At 35.5% G+C, this 18,867-nt stretch overlaps 3 protein-coding genes across 3 annotated transcripts in view; 2 read left to right on the forward strand and 1 right to left on the reverse strand.

The window, feature by feature from the left end:
- LOC127812990 (protein TIC 55, chloroplastic) overlaps positions 1–18,867 on the reverse strand; it is an 87,722-nt gene that overhangs the window by 5,228 nt on the left and 63,627 nt on the right. The gene's annotated exons all lie outside the window — the stretch shown is intronic.
- Positions 2,000–4,097, forward strand: LOC127812992 (peroxidase 18). The gene is made up of 4 exons (XM_052353638.1): positions 2,000–2,320; positions 2,733–2,912; positions 3,009–3,174; positions 3,272–4,097. The coding sequence occupies exons 1-4, from the start codon at positions 2,096–2,098 to the stop codon at positions 3,688–3,690; spliced, it is 990 nt and encodes a 329-aa protein (XP_052209598.1). The 5' UTR covers positions 2,000–2,095; the 3' UTR covers positions 3,691–4,097.
- LOC127812989 (putative pentatricopeptide repeat-containing protein At3g25970) lies at positions 4,639–7,162 on the forward strand. The gene has a single exon (XM_052353634.1). The coding sequence runs from the start codon at positions 4,862–4,864 to the stop codon at positions 7,022–7,024; it is 2,163 nt and encodes a 720-aa protein (XP_052209594.1). The 5' UTR covers positions 4,639–4,861; the 3' UTR covers positions 7,025–7,162.

The following is an 18,867-nucleotide window of genomic DNA, read 5'->3' on the forward strand; positions in this document are numbered from 1 at the left end:
AAATAGAATTTCCCTTTTCAGTATTATATATTTATGTGTTAGCTTAAGTTTTTAAAAATTATAAACAAAAATTTATTGCAGGCCACAAGTATTGCCATTCCTTTGCAACGTAGAAAAAGCCCAAAGCCTTCTCACATGTGTTTCAACAACTCAACCAAAAATGCACTCAACCAGAAACAAAAAATAATAAAATATAAGTATAGAACACAAGAACTAGACGCCCCAGCAAAACCAAGTTTCGGAGGAAAGCAAAAATCAAATACTTATTTTGAAAGAAAAATCTGTTGTGGAGAGGAAATGAACATATATGTCGAGACAACCTCAGCATTGCCCAAAACCCAAACCCTCCTTCGATGCTTCCGTTCAATTTCGAAACACAATGAGCATGAATCACGAAGACATGAACCTGGACACACAAATAGCGTTTGTACATATGTGCAGAAATATGTATATATGGGTGTGAACTGTATAATAATAACAGTTCGCCGCAACTGCCATCCCCGTTCGCCGCCGCTGCCATCAACGCTTCTGCTTCACCCACGGGTCACAGCTGCTTCGCCGCCGCCTCCGGTCATCACTGCTTCGCCGCCGCCTCCGACTGCTTCAGTCACGCATGGAGAAAAATAGAGAAGGGAAGGAAAATGAAAAGAGAAAGAGAGAGAGAGGGGGAGAGTGAAAGAAGAGTGTGAGAGTATAAGGAAGCAGAGGAAGCAATGTAACAAATTTGGGAGGGAAAAGTAAAGGACAAATTTGTAATTTTATGAGAGAGTTGTCCACCAAGTTGTCTAACTTTACGTTCGTGTAGCATTTTCCGTGCTGTAATCTAGTAACAGTGACGCCAGTGAATATATAAATTTATTCATTATTTGGTTTAACATTTGGTTTTTTTCAAATGGTTATTTGAATATTTTTATTATTTTAATTATAATCTTTGTATTTTGAATTAATTTATTTTTTATATATTGATTTTCTTCGTATAATAATTCAAAATTTTCATTACTTCAATTATACTTATAAATTTATATTTTTGATTCAATTTAATTCATGTATTTTGACATGAACAGATGACATTTATTATTTTATCTTATTTTTTTTATACATAAAATATAAAAATTAAATTGATATAAAAATATCACATTTAGATATGTAATTGAAATAACAAGAAATTTTAATTGTCATACAAAAAAAATCAAAATACATAATTAAATTAACTCAAAAATCAAGTTTAAGATATAATTAAAATAATAAAAGTGCATTAAATGTTAAAAACAAGATAATTGTATTAATTAATTAAATAATTCAAGACACCATATTTTCATCATCTGTCAATAGAATTATTTAAATGTTAAAAATAATATACAATAAATATACTTTATTTATTTAAAAATAATAACAATAATTAATTATACCTTATATATATTTAGAAATATATATATGTGTGTGTGTGAGTTTTGTTAACAAGTGTCCGATGCCAGGGTATTCCGTTAAGGTTCTTTAAATAAATATATTAATTTACCTATTAATGTAGAATTAATTAAACACTAAAATAAATTATTATTTATTTAATGATCCTTAACCATATATAACAAAACCACCCAAAATCTATACAAACTTGGTGTCTGAAGCCCACGTGGGCAGCCTAGTTGGTCAAGAAGAGGGGCACAAAATACTTTTCGTGGTGAATATTAGACCAAGACCGAGAATCGAATCTTACAAGCGATAGTGTGAGATACCTCTCTCCAAAGTGAGGGGGACTCCTTGTGCGCGGTGAGTTCGGGTCTAACCACTGCGTTCGACTGGGTCACCATGATTAACCTCCACGTCTTATCGGGCCAGACGTAGAGGCGGACACAGTGAGCAATTTCACCTTTTGAACCAAACATGGTGTCTGAACGATTAATGTTTCTGACATGGGAGCAGTCAGCTCATCTTCTTCCACAGTGCTTCTGGCAGTCTATTAGTAACCACAGCCACCCTCCAACCACCAAACCCCATAAATTCAGTTTTAAATACACAGATTCAGCATTGTGGCAATGCTCTCTCTCTCTCTCTATCTCTCTCTCTAAGTGTTAAGACTCGAAACCAATAAACACTCATGGAAACACCTCATTTTCAAAGCCTAATTCTTATTCTAATTGCTGTCTTCTGCACAATGGCAGCTTCTGATCCTCCTCCTTCAACCCTCTCCTTCGACTTCTACGCAGCTTCATGCCCATCTGCCGAGCTCATGGTTAAGAACACAGTCCGATCAGCTTCTTCCCTCGACCCCTCCCTTCCAGGGAAGCTCCTTCGCTTGCTCTTCCATGACTGCTTCGTCGAGGTAACTCTAGTTTTCACTAATAGTTCGTCACAAATAGGAAACACCATTACCGACGAAAGGTATATTAAGTCAGTGATTTTGTGGCCAAACAAATTTTACATCTCCTCGCACATTATGCAATCAATTTTATAGTTGCGACGAAATCTAATGTTCGTCGCTAAAAGCAGTTTAATGATGAGATTTACAATTTTGTTGCTAACAACATTCTTTAGCGACAAAATGCATAGCTTTTGTTGCAAAAGGCCTTCTTTACCGACGAGATTTACAATTTGGTTGCTAAAAGCATTCTCTTGACGAATTTCACTCATCCTCTAATACATTTCTTGTAGAGAATACATGTGTGTGTGTGTATATATATATATATACGTCATTTTGGGTATTTTGCTGTGGGCTTTGTCATGTTTATACATAGGGCTGTGACGCGTCTGTACTTGTACAAGGAAATGGCACAGAGAGAAGCGACCCAGCGAACGCATCTCTTGGAGGATTCTCAGTGATAGATTCAGCAAAGAGAGTGCTCGAGATCTTTTGTCCAGGGACTGTTTCTTGTGCTGATGTTCTTGCTTTGGCCGCCAGAGATGCTGTAGAAATTGTAATATATATATATATATATATAATATAGATATCATCTTAATTCCTCGTCTAAATTTCCTATCTTAATTGGGTTTAACTGAAAATTGATATACAGAGTGGTGGACCAGGCGTTATGATACCTACGGGAAGAAGAGATGGGAGGGTTTCTGCAGTTTCACGTGTGCGACCAAACATGATAGACACTAGCTTCTCAGTGGATCAAATGGCTAGCATCTTCTCCTCCAAAGGCTTGTCTTTGGATGAGCTTGTAACCCTCTCAGGTACAAGCATCGATCGTTACTGCTTGATATGTATAGTCACTATCATTATCATCATCGATGAGAATTGATCTGTAATCACTGCTCTTTGAATAAGTAGGAGCCCACACCATTGGGTCGGCGCATTGCAGCGCGTTCAGCGACCGGTTCCGAGTCGACTCCGAGGGCCGTCCGACCCTCCTCGATGCATCTCTAGACAAAGCATACGCATCCCAGCTCATGAAACAGTGTCCACCAGCAGGAGCAAACCCGGCCATTACTGTCAACAACGACCCTGAAACGCCTCTCCTATTCGACAACCAATACTTCAAGGAGCTTCTCTCCCACAAGGGCCTCTTCCAGTCGGATTCTCTTCTGCTAAACGATGAGAGAACCAAGAAGAAAGTTGTGGAGTTCGCCAATGATGAAGCCAGCTTCTTTGATAGCTGGGCTCAGGCGTTCTTGAAGCTCACCACCATTGGAGTTAAAGCAGATGGTGATGGGGAGATCAGACGGACTTGCTCTTCCATAAATGGTTGAATTAGATTACCAGCTGTGGCACAAAGGATTAATTCTTGATTCTGTTATAGAGTATGATCTTGTGATTTTGATTGCATAAAAGGGAACCCATATCATATCTCATGAATGCCTTTGTGTAGCTTTGCTATGCTTAGGCAGTTTCTGTTTGGTTGTTCGGAAAGTAGTCATGGCAATAAATGGAGCCATAATGAGATTAGACTCACTCCAATTGATCAAAATTATATAATTGGATGAGTTTAGTACAAGTTTTTTTCTTTTTTTTTTTCCTGAATTTAATTCAACTTATTTGGACTAGATTGGTATTGAGGTTAGACTAAATTAGATATTGAGTTTGTCTCGTGAACTTATATAAGCAATATCAAAGTGTTCTCATTTATTAATATGATCTTCGTGTTATTTTTGTTTTATTTATGCTTACTTTCTTATTTTTTTAGAAGAGATCAAAATTGATATGTTGCCCATATTTGACAATGTTATGTTATCGGATGCGACCTCTCCACCCCTTATTGCTTGCTTTGGCCCACCCTATGCAACCCCCTCTTTTGAGCTTGCATCGGACAACATTATGTTACTCGATACAAGCAACATATTAATATTCTATTTTTTTATAAATATTAATATTAATATGTTAAATTTTAATTAATATAATTATTTATCATAAAAAGATTATCATTTTTTACTCTACTTCACCTTAATTGTTATTTGAAAATATATTTTTCATAAGATTTAAAATATATATATATATATAATTTAGTGCCAAAGTATTAATTCTTTTGAGTTAATTCTATTATTGATTATAATTAATTTATCATATTAATTAATATTATTATAAGCATTAGCTTTAAATACTAATACTACCAATAATAATAAAATTAAAATAAGATAAAAGAGTCCTAAGCATGCCAAATCGGATACGGGTCGGGTAATGCCTTTTCGTGTATTCCCGTTTTGTACATCACATGACAGTGGCTGGGTATTCAGAAAGCCCCAAACGCTTCTTCGGCGGCTCGCTCCGTCACCGTCGTCGTCGTCCAGCACAATCTTCGGCGATCATGTAAACCGGAGTTGCAAAAAGTCAACGTTTTTAGCTTTGTCCAACGAGAAGCAACTTTGGAGGAAATGGGTTATCATCTAATTGGCAAGAATACATGATTTTTTTAAGTGGGTCTTCATGGAGATTATGCGTTCTCTCGTTGAAAGCTCTGTGGCCTCTTTGTACAAGGTTTCAGTAAGCCACGGTTGGGCAATCAAACGAGGAACCTTTGCTGATACTTATACTGCAAATATTATATTAAGCGGATACACGAAATGCAGAGATGTGGGTGTTGCACGCAAGTTGTTCGATGAACTTCCCAACAGAGATACGGTCACATGGAACTCAATGATCACTGGGTGTGTAAGTTATAGAAATTTATGGAGTGCTTGGGAACTTCTGAAAAATATGAGAAGATGCAGGTTTATGGTTGATGGGTATACATTTGGAAGCCTACTTAAGGGCGTTGCTTGTGAGGGCTGCATTGATCTGGGGCTGCAAGCACATTCGCTCGTTCTGAAGACAGGCCATGGGGAAAATGTTTATTCGGCAAGTGCTCTTTTGGACATGTATGCAAAGTGTGACAGAGTTCAAGATGCTTATTTAGTGTTCCAGGGCATGTCTGAACGTAACTCTGTCTCTTGGAATGCCTTGATTGCAGGGTTTGCAAAGGTGGGTGATCGCGAGACTGCATTTTTGTTACTGGACACCATGGAGCGAGAAGGAGTGAACCTTGATGATGGCACCTTTGCTCCCCTTTTAACATTGCTTGATGACGCTGAGTTTTGCAATCTAAATAAGCTTATCCATGCTAAAATCATAAAGCATGGGCTCGCATTTGATAACACCTTATGCAATGCCTTAATTACTTCCCATTCAGACTGTGGATCCATTGAAGATGCCAAGCAAGTGTTTGAGAGTGCTACTGGCAACCAAGATTTAGTCACATGGAATTCCATGCTAGCAGCCTACCTAGCACATAACCGAGGAGGACATGCATTAGAAATCTTCCTAGAGATGCAAATACTTGGGTTTGAACCAGATATCTATACATATACTACTATGATAAGTGCTTGTTTTGAAGATGTGCATCAAAACCAAGGAAAATCGTTGCACGCTTTGGTAATTAAGAGGGGGTTGGAACAGTCAATACCAATCTCTAATTCGTTGATAGCTATGTATCTTAAGTCAAGTAGGAAATATTTGGAGGATGCAGTAGAAGTATTTGAATCTATGAATGCAAAGGATAGCGTTTCCTGGAATTCAATTTTGACAGGCTTCTCACAATATGGGTTGAGTGAACACACCTTGAAGTTCTTTCGTCGAATGCAATTTGGCACCTTGCATCTTGACCATTTTGCCTTTTCTGCTGTCCTTAGATCTTGCTCAGATTTGGCAACTCTCCAATTGGGTCAACAAGTCCATGCCTTAGCCCTAAAGTTAGGCTTCGAATCTAATGATTTTGTAGCTAGCTCCTTGATATGTATGTATTCCAAGTGTGGGATAGCTGAGGATGCTGCTAAGTCCTTTGAAGCGACCACTAAAGATAATTCAATCACTTGGAACTCGATGATATTTGCATATGCTCAACATGGGCAGGGTAAAGCTGCATTGGACCTGTTCTTCTTAATGAGGGATAGCAGAGTCAAACTGGATCATATAACTTTTGTTGCAGTTTTAACTGCATGTAGCCACATTGGTTTGGTGGAAGAAGGTTACAATATTCTAAAATCAATGGAATCTGTTTATGGAATTCCTCCCAGAATGGAGCATTATGCGTGTGGGGTTGATCTGTTCGGGCGGGCTAGACGATTGGAGGAAGCAAAAGCCTTGATTGAAGCAATGCCATTTGAACCAGATGCAACTGTCTGGAGAACTGTACTTGGTGCTTGTAGGATTTGTGGTGATATTGATATGGCAGCTCAAGCAGCAAGCTATTTGCTGGAATTAGAGCCCAAAGAGCATTGTACTTATGTTCTCCTCTCTGACATGTATGGCAAATTTAATAGGTGGAATGAGAGAGCTGGTATAAAGAGGATGATGAGGGAGAGAGGAGTCAAGAAGCTACCCGGTTGGAGTTGGATAGAAGTTAAGAACAAGGTGCATGCTTTTAATGCTGAGGATCATTCCCACCCCCATTGCATGCAAATATATCAGGTGTTGGAAGAATTGGTGATTGAAATCAAGGATTTGGAGGATAATGCTTATGGAAAATATACTTGGGATTTGGATATTGTGTGGGGTGATGCTGTAATTCAAGATGTTCATGGAATGGTTTCAACATCTTATATGTTTGGATGAATGATTTTCATGCAAGAGACTGTTCTTGGTAGCAATGGCAAGGGCGTTCCTTTGTGACCGAGAGGTTATAGGGGTTGAGTTGTGAAAACGACTTCTTTGTAAAAAAAAAAAAAAAAAAAAAAAGTTACATAAATATAACCATGACTCGCAAGCTCGCAACCAAGAGCAGGGGAGAAATTATTATCCTTTTCCTTAATGATTTTGAATAAGTTGTGTGTTTAAGAGATATAACTCTATATAAATAGATATAATTATTTTAAAAAGTTGTAATTATTTATAAATAGATATTTCTTTTGATTTAAATTAAGAGATGTTTTTTTCATGTTCTAGGAACATGACTATTTACAAAAGGATTATTCTACTTTGTCCGAATTAGTTGACGTATGGGATGACTAAAAATATCAAATGTCAAAAATATCCTTATCTTGAAAACACTGCGCGCACATTTAAATAAAATTCGAGCGGATTTCATCTATCCCGAAGTGAATTGGGTAGACTTCAACTGTGTTGAAGTCCGCCCAACGGATTTCATCTCAGATGAAATCTGCCCACACAATGTGGGCGGACTTTATCTGTGATGAAGTCCGCCTGACAATTTTTCAATAAATTCATGCGTCGACCTTTTTTGGACACTATAGCATGACTCTTTACAAAAAGACACGATTGTTATAAAGCACTGCATCCTTGATTTAAATGGAAGAGATATAGCTCGTAGAGAAATAGATATGTTTATTCATTTATTATAAATAGGTAAATCCATGTTAATAAAATAACAACACTTCATTTGTTCTTTTTCTCTCTTTCTCTCAAAATATATCGAGTTGTTCTAAAGAAAAATCTTCAAAAATTATTGGTAGCAGAGTTTCGTGACTTTGATATCTCTTAAAGGTGATTTAACATTAACATTGCAACAATTTTAGTGAGACACATAATATTTTAAAAATAATAATTCGTCACGGTCAATATCACATTATACAAAAATTTTGTAATTATATCTAATAATGTCTCTTCTTGATATTTTGTGATTTATTGCTCTTTCGCAGTTTCCTATCACTCGTGCTCTCGATGTTGACAAAGAAGATAAATTACAGATGGAGGCTTTGCTTCACTGCGTAGGGGCAAGGAGTCAAACCCATGACTTACTAATACGAATCCCAACTTATCGCGATCCAACCACTTAACCTGTATTTTGGTGACATCTCTTCTTGATATCTTCTTCCCATTAAACTAGTTTTAGGTTATATTTTTTCTTCAACATGTAACAATATGTGACATAGAAATAGGTAAAGCTAGAGTTGTCAAAGGACTCAACTTTTTTTTTTAATTTTTTTTATCTAATGTATGTATATGCAGCAACTTGGGGCCTGTTTTTTTTTTTTTTTTTGTTATTTTTCTTAAAAAATGCTTAGCATATGTCACTTGACCCCGTTAACATTTCTCGTGCACTCTTAGTGCTCCTTTTGTATTATTATGAAAATTTTGTTGTCATGAAAATCATATTTTTAACAAATGACTTGGTAAAAATCATTGTTGCTAGCAATTAGCAAAACCAACTTTTTAAATTTTGATAAATATGTCTATATCCCCTTCCCTCTCAAACAAATTCATATTTAAAGATTGGCTTATAAGACTCAAACTTATAAACCAATATATTTAATGAGAAATTTATATAACTCTCATGCGGTTTGACAATGCAAGAAAATTACCAATAATGGAGTGAACACTACCATTGTAGTACTGAAAAAGTTTATCTTTTTGGATCCCACCAAACTATGACAAAAGTTTCAAATCAATCTCCCAAAATTATTTTTTGGCTCACTAACCCCCCACTTATTACACTTAAGAGTGCATTTGATTGGTCACATTTTTCATAAAAAATGATTATTTTTCACTCAAATTCTACCTTTTAAAGTGTTTGATTGGCTAAATTTTTTAGGCAAATTATTTTTTCACTTTAGTCATGTGATGCCATTTCTCCACTTTAGTTGGAAAAGATTTTTTCATGGGGGTTAGATCAATTTTTTTGGAGAATTAGAAGGCAGCCCACGTTAAACTAGCCGAACTGTTATTGCTTTGCAGTGGCCGCTGTTCACCTCCAATGGAGCCGCCGTCATGGCCATCGCAGCCTCCATTCGTCCATCGCTTCGCAAACAAACTCTATCGCAGCCTCTATCACATTGAAGGCGGCCACTGCAATCTAACTCCAAGAATTGTTGATGGTGGTGGCTTTAACGATGACGTGTGCATTGACGGAACGACAACATGTGCAACGGTGGCGAATGGCAGATCTGCTACTGTGGACAAAACCTAAAGGCGAGAGAGATGAGGGGAGGCAGGGAGAAGAAGGTGGGTATGGGTGGTAATTCCATGGGAAATAGTGATAATCAAACACTAAAAATTTAAAAAGTACAATAATTTTTAAATTAAAAATTAAGTCAATCAAACACCCTTAATTGATAATTTTCATGCAAATGATTTCTAAGCGATTTAATTGCCTAGAACTTATTTTCTTTTCATGCAAGTTTCATACTTACAATTACTTCTTTTAGCTTTCTAAGTACAAGAGTTTGCCAATCAAATCCCAAACTTTTTAGGATTATTATTAAATATGATTTCATCGTGTTATTTTTAATCCCTAAACCCATACATGATGCTTTAATTTCTTTTGAATAAAAAAGAAAAAAAATTATAAAGGGTGTTGCCTTTTAACTCAATTAGGTAGCTAATTTATTCATATAAAAAAGTTCTAAAGTGTGTGCCTAAATTATTAAACCATTTAAGGGTTATTTAATATATAAGGTTGCATTCTCTTTGTTATTTTTAAGTTATTTTTAATTTTTAAAATAATGAAAACGCATTCTTTTTACTATTTTTAAAAATACATTTTTGAAAACAAAAAGAAAATTTGTAAAGAAAAGTCAAAACAAAAAAAAATTATTTTGAGTGTTTTCATCAAAAACAAACTCTAAATTCAAAACACATTTATTTATTCATATTTTATTATTGTAATGGAAAAAATATTATAAAATTTATTAACTTTAAAATATATATATTTTTAATAATATATTAACATTAAATATTTTTAATTTATTGAATAATCAAATGTATGAAATAAAATATCATTAAAAAATTATTTTTAAAATTTCAAAGAGAATGCATTTTCTAATTTTCTGTTTTGAGAAATAGTTTTTCAAAATGATAAAGAGAATGAGTTTTTAATTTTTTAAAAATAGATTACCAAAACAAAAAACTAAAAATGAATTTAAAACTCAAAACTGAAAATTGAAAAGTAAAGAGAACGCAGTCTAAGATTCTGTTTTCTTTACTGTTTTCAAGTCATTTTCAATTTTTAGTTTTCTAAAACATTTAAAACGCATTTATTTATCCATTTTCAAAAATACATTTTCCAAAATACAAAAAAAAAAAAAAAAATTGTACACAACTCAAAATGCTAAAATGTCGTTTTGGTTGTTTTAAGCCAAAACAAGCTCTTTAGGTCCAAAACGTGAAAAACACTCTCCATTCGAATGTGATTTCATTTTTGAAAAATTTTGTTCTTCATGTGAGAGAAGATTTTTAAAAAATTTGAGGGATTGTTGTGATGATTTGAAGAGATTTCGAAGCTTTGCCGGAAAGTCGAGTATTGCCGGAGCCGAGGATTAATTGGCCAAATCAAAGGTGTTTTGGCTGGATTTTCAAACCACAAGTGATTCCATTGTGTGTTATGCTTGGCAGATGAGTTAAGTTGTAATAAAATTTCTTTCGAATAAAATTTTTCCTTAGAATGTGATTTCATTTTTCTCCGTTTACAGATGGTTACCATTAGGCAAAGAGGAAACATGGCTTCTGACACCCCTAATTGAAAAGACGAAGATGATAGTGATAATGAGATACGTCACTACAATCACCATAGTAGCAGCAATGTAAGGAGTGAGAGGTGAGTAAGGGAATACACTGTCTAGGAAGGACGACTGGACAAAATAGAGAGAGTCTTGGAAAACCTTCTAACCTATGTGGCTAGAGAGGAACCAACCGGGCATACGAAGAACATGTTGGAACAATACTAAAAACAATGATCATTTGTATTTAAAGGAAGGCCAAGTGACGACCCCAGCATATCCAAATATTGGTTGGAGTAAACGGAGAAATTACTCCGACACTTGCAATGCAGTGACGCGAAGAAAGTAAATTGTGCTTCTTTTATGTTAGAAGAAGAAGCAGGGAGATGGTGGCAAACCATAAGGCCAGCCCTGCAATAATTCCATTCCAATTTAGGACAAGAGTCAGGGTTTAGCCAAGCTTAGACGGTGACGTGGGAAATGTTCAAGAAAGCCTTTAATGCCAAATATTTTCTTCAAAGTTAGAGACAGTAAAAGAGTTGGGAGTTTACGAATTTGAGGCAAACTGGGGAGATAACGATAACCCAGTACAATACAAAATTTACCTAACTCATAAAATATGTACCAATGTACCAGGTAGACAAATGGAAAAAAGCACAAAAGTTCTTGTCTGGACTGTAGATGGAATTACAACAAGCTCTGAGTACTTGGTCCATTGATACATATAAGAAATCTTTGAACCGAGCTCTAACCACATAAAAGAAATCTCATGCGGGTAAGATTGATAAAGTCTGAGCAGACAAAAGGGAATACGGAGCTTAGACCATGGAATAAAAATTTTCAGAGCAGTAAGTAGTACCCCGATGCAAGAAGAACCAACTAAGGAGGAAATTCTCGGTAAGGCCGATTCATTGCTTTGTGTGTGGGGAAGAATGACACATGGGAAGAGACTATCCCAAGAAGAAGGAAATGCCTCATGTGGGAAACCCAGGGAGAATCGTATGTTTCAAGTGCGAGCAGTCGGGGCATATTGCATGGTGACTATCCGAAGAGACTAAAAGTCAGACAAATCCTATAGTCATACAGGGTACACTCCTTATACTGAAAACCCCTGTGCATGCATTAATAGATACAAAGTCTACGCATTCATTCATTTCGCTTACATTGGTTGAGGGTTTGAGGTGAAACTAAACCTTTAGGGTGTTTGATGATTATCTCAACCCCTATGGGAAAAACTATAAAGACATCGAAACTAATTGAAGATTGCGAGGTTAGCATAAACGGCAATGAATTTCAAGCTAATCTAATATTGCTAGATGTGAATGACTTCGATGTCATCCTAGGGATGGATTTTCTATCCAAAATGATGCCAATGTGGATTGCTAGAGAAAAACGGTGACTATAAGAAAACCTGGGGAAGAACTAGTCAAATTTCAGGGACAGAGTAATCCCGAGAAAAGGAGAATAATTTTGGCACATAAATGATAAGACTAATGAACAAAAAGGCATATGGGTAGCTAGACAGTGCTCAATTAGTGGAACAAGGACACCTAGGGTCGGGGAGGTGTGGATTGTATGAGAATTCAGAGACATGTTTCAGAAGATCTACCGAGATTGCCACCTCCCAGAGAGATCGAATTCTTCATCGAGCTAATGCCCAGAATGCGACCCATATCAATACCACCATACCATATGGCACCAACCGATTTGGGAGAATTGAAGAGTCAGTTACAAGAGCTAACTAATAAAGGATTCATTAGGCCGACTATGTCACCGTGGGGTGCATTGATATTGTTTGTAAGGAAGAAAAATGGAAGTCTTCGAATGTGTATCGATCACTGTCAATTAAATAAGGTCACATTAAAGAATAAGTACCCGTTCCTACAAATTGAAGAATTATTTAATCTGTTACAGGGATCGAAAGTGTTTTAAAAAATGGATTTGAGGTCCGGATACTACTAGTTGAGGATTAAACCCGACGATGTACCAAATACGTCATTTCAATCCCGATATGGGCATTTTGAGTACTTAGTGATGTTGTTCGATCTTACCAATGCGCTAGTTGTGTTTATGGATCTCATGAACCTAGTATTTAAGTCTTATCTGGATAAATTCGTGATCATATTTATTGATGACATATTGATATACTCTTTAAATGAGAATGAACATGAGAAACACTTGAGGATAGTGTTGGAAACCTTTAGGGAACATCAATTGTATGCCAAAATCTCCAAGTACGAGTTTTGGTTATCCCAAATGACATTTTTGGGATATGTGATATTAACCGAAGGAATTGTGGTGGATCCGATCAAGGTTGAGGCTATTCAAATGTGGAAACAGTCAACCAATACAACTGAGATACGAAGTTTTCTGGGGTTGACAAGCTATTATCGAAGATTCATGGAGGGGTTTCCAAAAATAGCCATATCCCTGACAAGTTTTACGTAGAAGGGAGTCAAATACGAATAAATTGCCGAATGTGAGAAAGGCTTTCGAGAGCTTAATGTTAGACTAACTTCAGCACTAGTCCTAATTATGCCAAGTGGGCCCGGAGGTTATGTTGTGTATATAGATGCCTTGAAAATGATATTTTACTCTTGTATTTGGTTTTGATAATGAAAAACAAAATCAATTTATCCCCTAAGTCATTTGTCAAGAATATGGTTTTCAAAAAAAAAAAAAAAAAAAAAAAAAAATTCAAATGGGTTGTTAAATTAAAATGATCTATGATTTTTTATATTAGTTGGAGATTAGCAGAAACAAGTTTTAAGATTTAAAAGAATCTCTTAAATGATTTTTACAAAATGATTTTGAATCGTTAGATAAATGAAGCAAAATGTTTCAAAGGCAAAATACCATGTTGTTGAGCCCAATTGCTCCAATCAACCTATTGTGTATTTTGACATTTAACAAAATATAATTTTAGTAAAATTATTTTTGATATATTTAAATCCCTTAATGGATTTTTGATATGATTTATGGTGGAAAACATATTTTAAGTATTATAATATTTTGTGTATAAAAATGAACTAAGAATGCTATTTTTTTAAGTCTGGAAGAATAACACATTATAAGAAAATATTTTCATTTTGAAAAACTATCTCCCGGTATTTTGATAACTAATATTCATTGTTGTTAAAATAATTTTTAATAATTTTTTCAAGAAATAAAATGTATGTATTTTAGGGGTGGTAAAATCGCTAAATTCCGAGTTTGTATTAAAACCAAAATTTTATTTTTTTATTGTTATGGATTTTATTTTTTAAATATTTTTATTGAAACCAATTGAGTGATACTTTCTTATTTACATTTTTGCATTAAAGAAAATGGAAGGTAAATATGTTGTAATGCATACATGCTATGGATTGTATCATCAAGCAAATCTAATTTTTCTTCATCTATTGACAAAACCTCTTCATTCTATCGACTAAATACTTTGAAATTGTTGACTAAATGCTTAACTTAGTCGACTAAGCCCTTGCATCTATCGACTATCTCCTTCATTTTGTCGACTAATAGAATATATAAATTGTTTCTGTGGACTAAATTTTTGTTCTATCGACTAAGTATTGTTTTATTACTTGATTATGTCGACTATCTCATTTCTTCTGTTGACAGCTTGTTTCGTAAAAAGCCTCCAACGATTAGTTTTTCAATCTTCAATGGCTATAAACGACTAGTTTTCTCTTGAATCTCTTGGGACACCTATAAATACACACATCAAGGATGATCTAAAAGGAGCTAATGGACGCGAATGAGTTGATCTAAAGATTACAAATCATTTTATTCGAGTTTACAAGAGTTTGTGCTTTCATTGTTGTATTTTTCTCTCCAAGGCTTCGTTCTATCTTTGTAAATTTATTCTTAAGCCTTATTTTTATTTTGAGAGAACTTGTATCTAAGAGTGTTCTCTTACATTTGTATCATTCTTATTTTCTAAGTTTTGGTAGCTAGAGGGCCTATTTGTCTAAATAGGAGGTTTGTATATTTTTCAGCTAGTTGCTAGAGGGCCTATTCAGAGTGATAGGAGGATTTTTAGTAGATTGTTTGCAAAATTCTTAGTGAGGAGCTAAGGTAATGGATTAGGTTTGGGTTAAGCCAAACCACTATAAATCTTTGTGTTCATCTCTTGGTTGTGCTTTTTGTTTCATTTATTATTTCAAGCATTTCTATAATCCTCACTTGTATTATATTCTTATTTGTTTTGAAAAAGATTTCAAGTTCAAACTAAATTTTTAATTACCCAATTCACCCATCCTCTTGGGTGTGTAACATAGCATTTCAAACCTATCAGATAATAGGTCTGGGTTGTGTATTAATGCAACATGGTCAAGTGATTGCATATAGGTCATATAGTTGAAAAGACTGAAGTAAACTACCCAACACTTGACTTGGAGCTGGCAGCTATAATATGTGCTCTAAAGTTGTAGAGGCACTACCTATACGGTGAGGCATTTGAAGTGCTCACGAACCACAAAAGTCTGAAGTATGTATTCTCACAAAAGGAGTTGAACCTTAGGCAGCGACAATGGATTGAGTTTTTTAAGGACTACGACTGCACCATTCAGTATCACCCCGGGATGTGCCAATGTGGTGGAAGATGTCTTGAGTAGGAATATGCCTGTAAGAACCTATATTTTCGTGAGGCTGCCACGTAATTTCGATAAGTTTGGAATACTGAAAGATCAGTTTAATGATAAATTAAGTCACCAAATCGACTGCAGGGAGTGCCCTGAAGCCGAGATGCCAAAGGAAAATGATACGGTATTGACGAGTATCCTGAGATAGGATTTATGGTATCGAAAGAAATCGAATCAGGAACGATTTTCGGTACAGCTAAAATACAACTACTATTTAAGCTTCAAAATTGAATTATCGTAAGGGACTTCTGGGAAGTCAACAGAAGCCTGAAGGGGCTCCATTTTTTCGTAATGAGCAACCCTTCAGTGGTTTCGTGATGAAACGATAGCCCGGTGAGGACACTGGGATAAAATTATCCAAATCGAGTAACCTTAAAGTTATTAATTTTGGATTTTCAGTATTGAAATGCAATTTAATTTAGCGTTTGCGGGCTTATTTGCAATTAGGAAATTGCATAAGTGAAGTAGAGATGGAATTTGAGATTTAAATGTGTGATTTCTCTTACATCATAGTGTAATATATATAGTTATATAAGTATATATTCATATGTGCATGAATGGTAGCCTCTGTGAGATCTTCATTTGCAAGCAAGTGACAACAAGATTTGAGGAAGAATATGAGAGAAATCTGGGATAGGTAAGGAAGCAGTATTTGGTATTAAATGTGATGTGTATGCATGTGCATGGAGGCCATGCCTCTGCAAATCCATGACAGCAAGTGGAGTATTTTCCACGCCAAGAGGGATGGGTAATGTAGTTGGGGCGGTGGAGGTTGCTTATAAATAGGCAGAGAGTGTGGCAGATTGACAAGAAACAAGGGAGATCGAGAGAGAAAGGGTTGGAGCTAAAATGGGTAGCAGCTATGGCAGCCGCGAACAGCGCTCGAGCAGGGGCTGCAGCGAGTAGGCAGCAGCCTGAGGCGGGTGCGGCCGGAGGCGCGGCGGTCGGGAGCGGTCGTCGGCAACAACACAGGCCTCAACGGTGACCGACGGAGGAAGGCAGTAGGTGGCGACAGTGATGCTCTATGCACGCGATGGAGTTGTAGAGGAAGAAGAAGGAGGAGGAAGAAGAAAAAAGAGAAAAGAAAAGAAAAAAAGAAAGGAAAAAAATGCCGAAAAATCCTAGAATTTTCTAGAAAAATAGGAAAGGGAGATTTATTAATATTTCGGAGATTTTGAGCTAGAAAATGGTTCGGGCACGCGTTTCGAGGATATGACACGCATTCCAAGGAAGTCGGAGAGGTTAAGTGGTAAGTAAAAATTCCTAAAAAATTTCAGAAATTTAGGAATATTATTTTACGGATTATTATAGTTAAATATTTGAGAAAATATTTAGTTTGGAGAAAAATAGAAAAAATAGAGAGAAAAATAAAGGTAATGCAAGAATTATGGAAAAATAGGTTTTAATGTTTATTTAAATAAATATGGTGATTAGAATGCTTTGAGGCTTAAGTTGAAGTGACTTGTGTGAATTTTGAGGTTGGCACACAAATCGAGACAATGCACGAATTTAGAGGCAAGGCACGAATATCGAGGTAGCTCGATAAGCTTGAGAAGGTAAGTGATACTATTCAACTGAATTTAGTTTATGAAAAGGACTTGTAAGTGGTTCAACCCAAAACCCGATTTTAAGTAAATGATTTTATCATGTTGTCATGCCTTGATGTGAATATATCATGTAGATTGTATTTACTTATATTGATGATGAAATGTGTATATGTTTACGATGACATCATTGATCATGCATCGCATAAGGGTTTGGGATTATGGACTGGCATCGTTGCTCTACCAAGAGTGCACCCATACACCTTGGCCTGATAAGGAGACTATAAAAATGGAAAGTAACAATTGGGTGCGATCGACTCAAACCGAAATGATATGGAAATGACATTTTGCATTCATGCATGAAATATGTTTATTGTTCCCTTACTTAGATGATGAATCTAACTTCGGCTTTGCCCTTGAAATATTCAAACGTTTCAGATGGAGATTGTAGTAAAAACGAGAATGAATGAGACATGAAATGACATTTAGTAAAGTGCATGATGAATTGAATGATGAATTGAATGTATGTAATGCAACTCATGTATTTAAGTGCTGCTACTTTGAGTTCTGGACGTTTTGAAAGAATGATGATGTATAACCCTATTTAGGGTTAATGTTAGTTGAGAACTTATGCTTTGTATTAAGTTATATTGAGGAACAATGATGTAAGATCTGAAATTTGATTAATGTTAAGATGTTAGGTTCGATTCTTACTTCTGCATTTGATGTGTATAATGATTCTCTTTCGAGAAAATCTATGAAAATTTTGTGATAGATATGAGGAATGATATGATTTAGCTTTAAGTTTGAAAGAAAAAAATTTATTATCCAGAATTATCCTAAGTTATAACACGCCTGAGAAAGTGGGGTGCTACAATGCCCACCATGGCCGGATTAATGGCCCATGAGTGGCGACGATTAGAGGATTTTAGCCAACTGGTGGTGAGTGCAGTGTTAAAGAAATCGTCCGTCTTTATTGCTGGCATGACAGTTCAGCTGGATTTGGTGAACGAGATAAGGAAGGCATATGTGGATGATAAGCGCATACATTTATGGGTAGATAAGCATGGCCAGCCCAAAAATCCTGACTTTGAGAGACGAGATAGTATCCTTAGATTTTGGGGAAGGATATACATGCCAAATCTTTGGGAATTGAGGTAGAGAATCTTAGACAAGGCCCATAGAGCTCGATATACAGTACACCCCAAGCCACAAAGATGTATAGGGATCTTCGAGAGATCTATTGGTGGCCAAGACTGAAAACTAGTGTCGCAAGAAAAATGGATCAATGCGATACATGCCAAAGGGTCAAGATTGAGCATTATAAACCAGCAGGTCTAATGAAACCCCTATCCTTAAATGGAAGTAGGAGCACATCACGATGGACTTTGTGACGAGATTTCCAAAGAGTCAAAAAGACAACAACGCAATCTGGGTCATTGTGGATAGACTGACTGTAAGATCCCAAAATTTGGAGACAAGTAAAAATAATTAATTTGGGTGTTTGAGGATATTTTAGAATATTTGAAGATTTTTGAGAAAATACTTATCTATGATATTTTGAAGAAATAGAAAATTAAGGTGATTAATTAAATTAATTGGAAGTATTTATGAAAATAATAAAATAAAATATAGTAAAAATAATAACAATAATAATAATAATAATAATGATAATAAAAGAGTTAATCAAATTAAATTAATATATATATATATTTGTATGTGTGTGTGCATGGCCGCATCCTTGGCCATTTCTTTTTGTGGCTTAAAAGCCACTTGAATTTGATTATAAAGGGAGAAATCTTGGGCAGCAAGTAGTATGT

This window comes from Diospyros lotus, chromosome 11 (genome assembly GCF_014633365.1).
Source record: "Diospyros lotus cultivar Yz01 chromosome 11, ASM1463336v1, whole genome shotgun sequence".
In the NCBI taxonomy this organism is placed as follows: domain Eukaryota; kingdom Viridiplantae; phylum Streptophyta; class Magnoliopsida; order Ericales; family Ebenaceae; genus Diospyros; species Diospyros lotus.

Coding starts and splice junctions, on each gene's coding strand:
- LOC127812992 (XM_052353638.1), top strand. CDS start 2,096: ATGGAAACACCTCATTTTCAAAGCCTAATTCTTATTCTAATTGCTGTC. Junction 2,321..2,732: donor TCCATGACTGCTTCGTCGAG/GTAACTCTAGTT, acceptor GTTTATACATAG/GGCTGTGACGCGTCTGTACT. Junction 2,913..3,008: donor CCAGAGATGCTGTAGAAATT/GTAATATATATA, acceptor ATTGATATACAG/AGTGGTGGACCAGGCGTTAT.
- LOC127812989 (XM_052353634.1), top strand. CDS start 4,862: ATGGAGATTATGCGTTCTCTCGTTGAAAGCTCTGTGGCCTCTTTGTAC.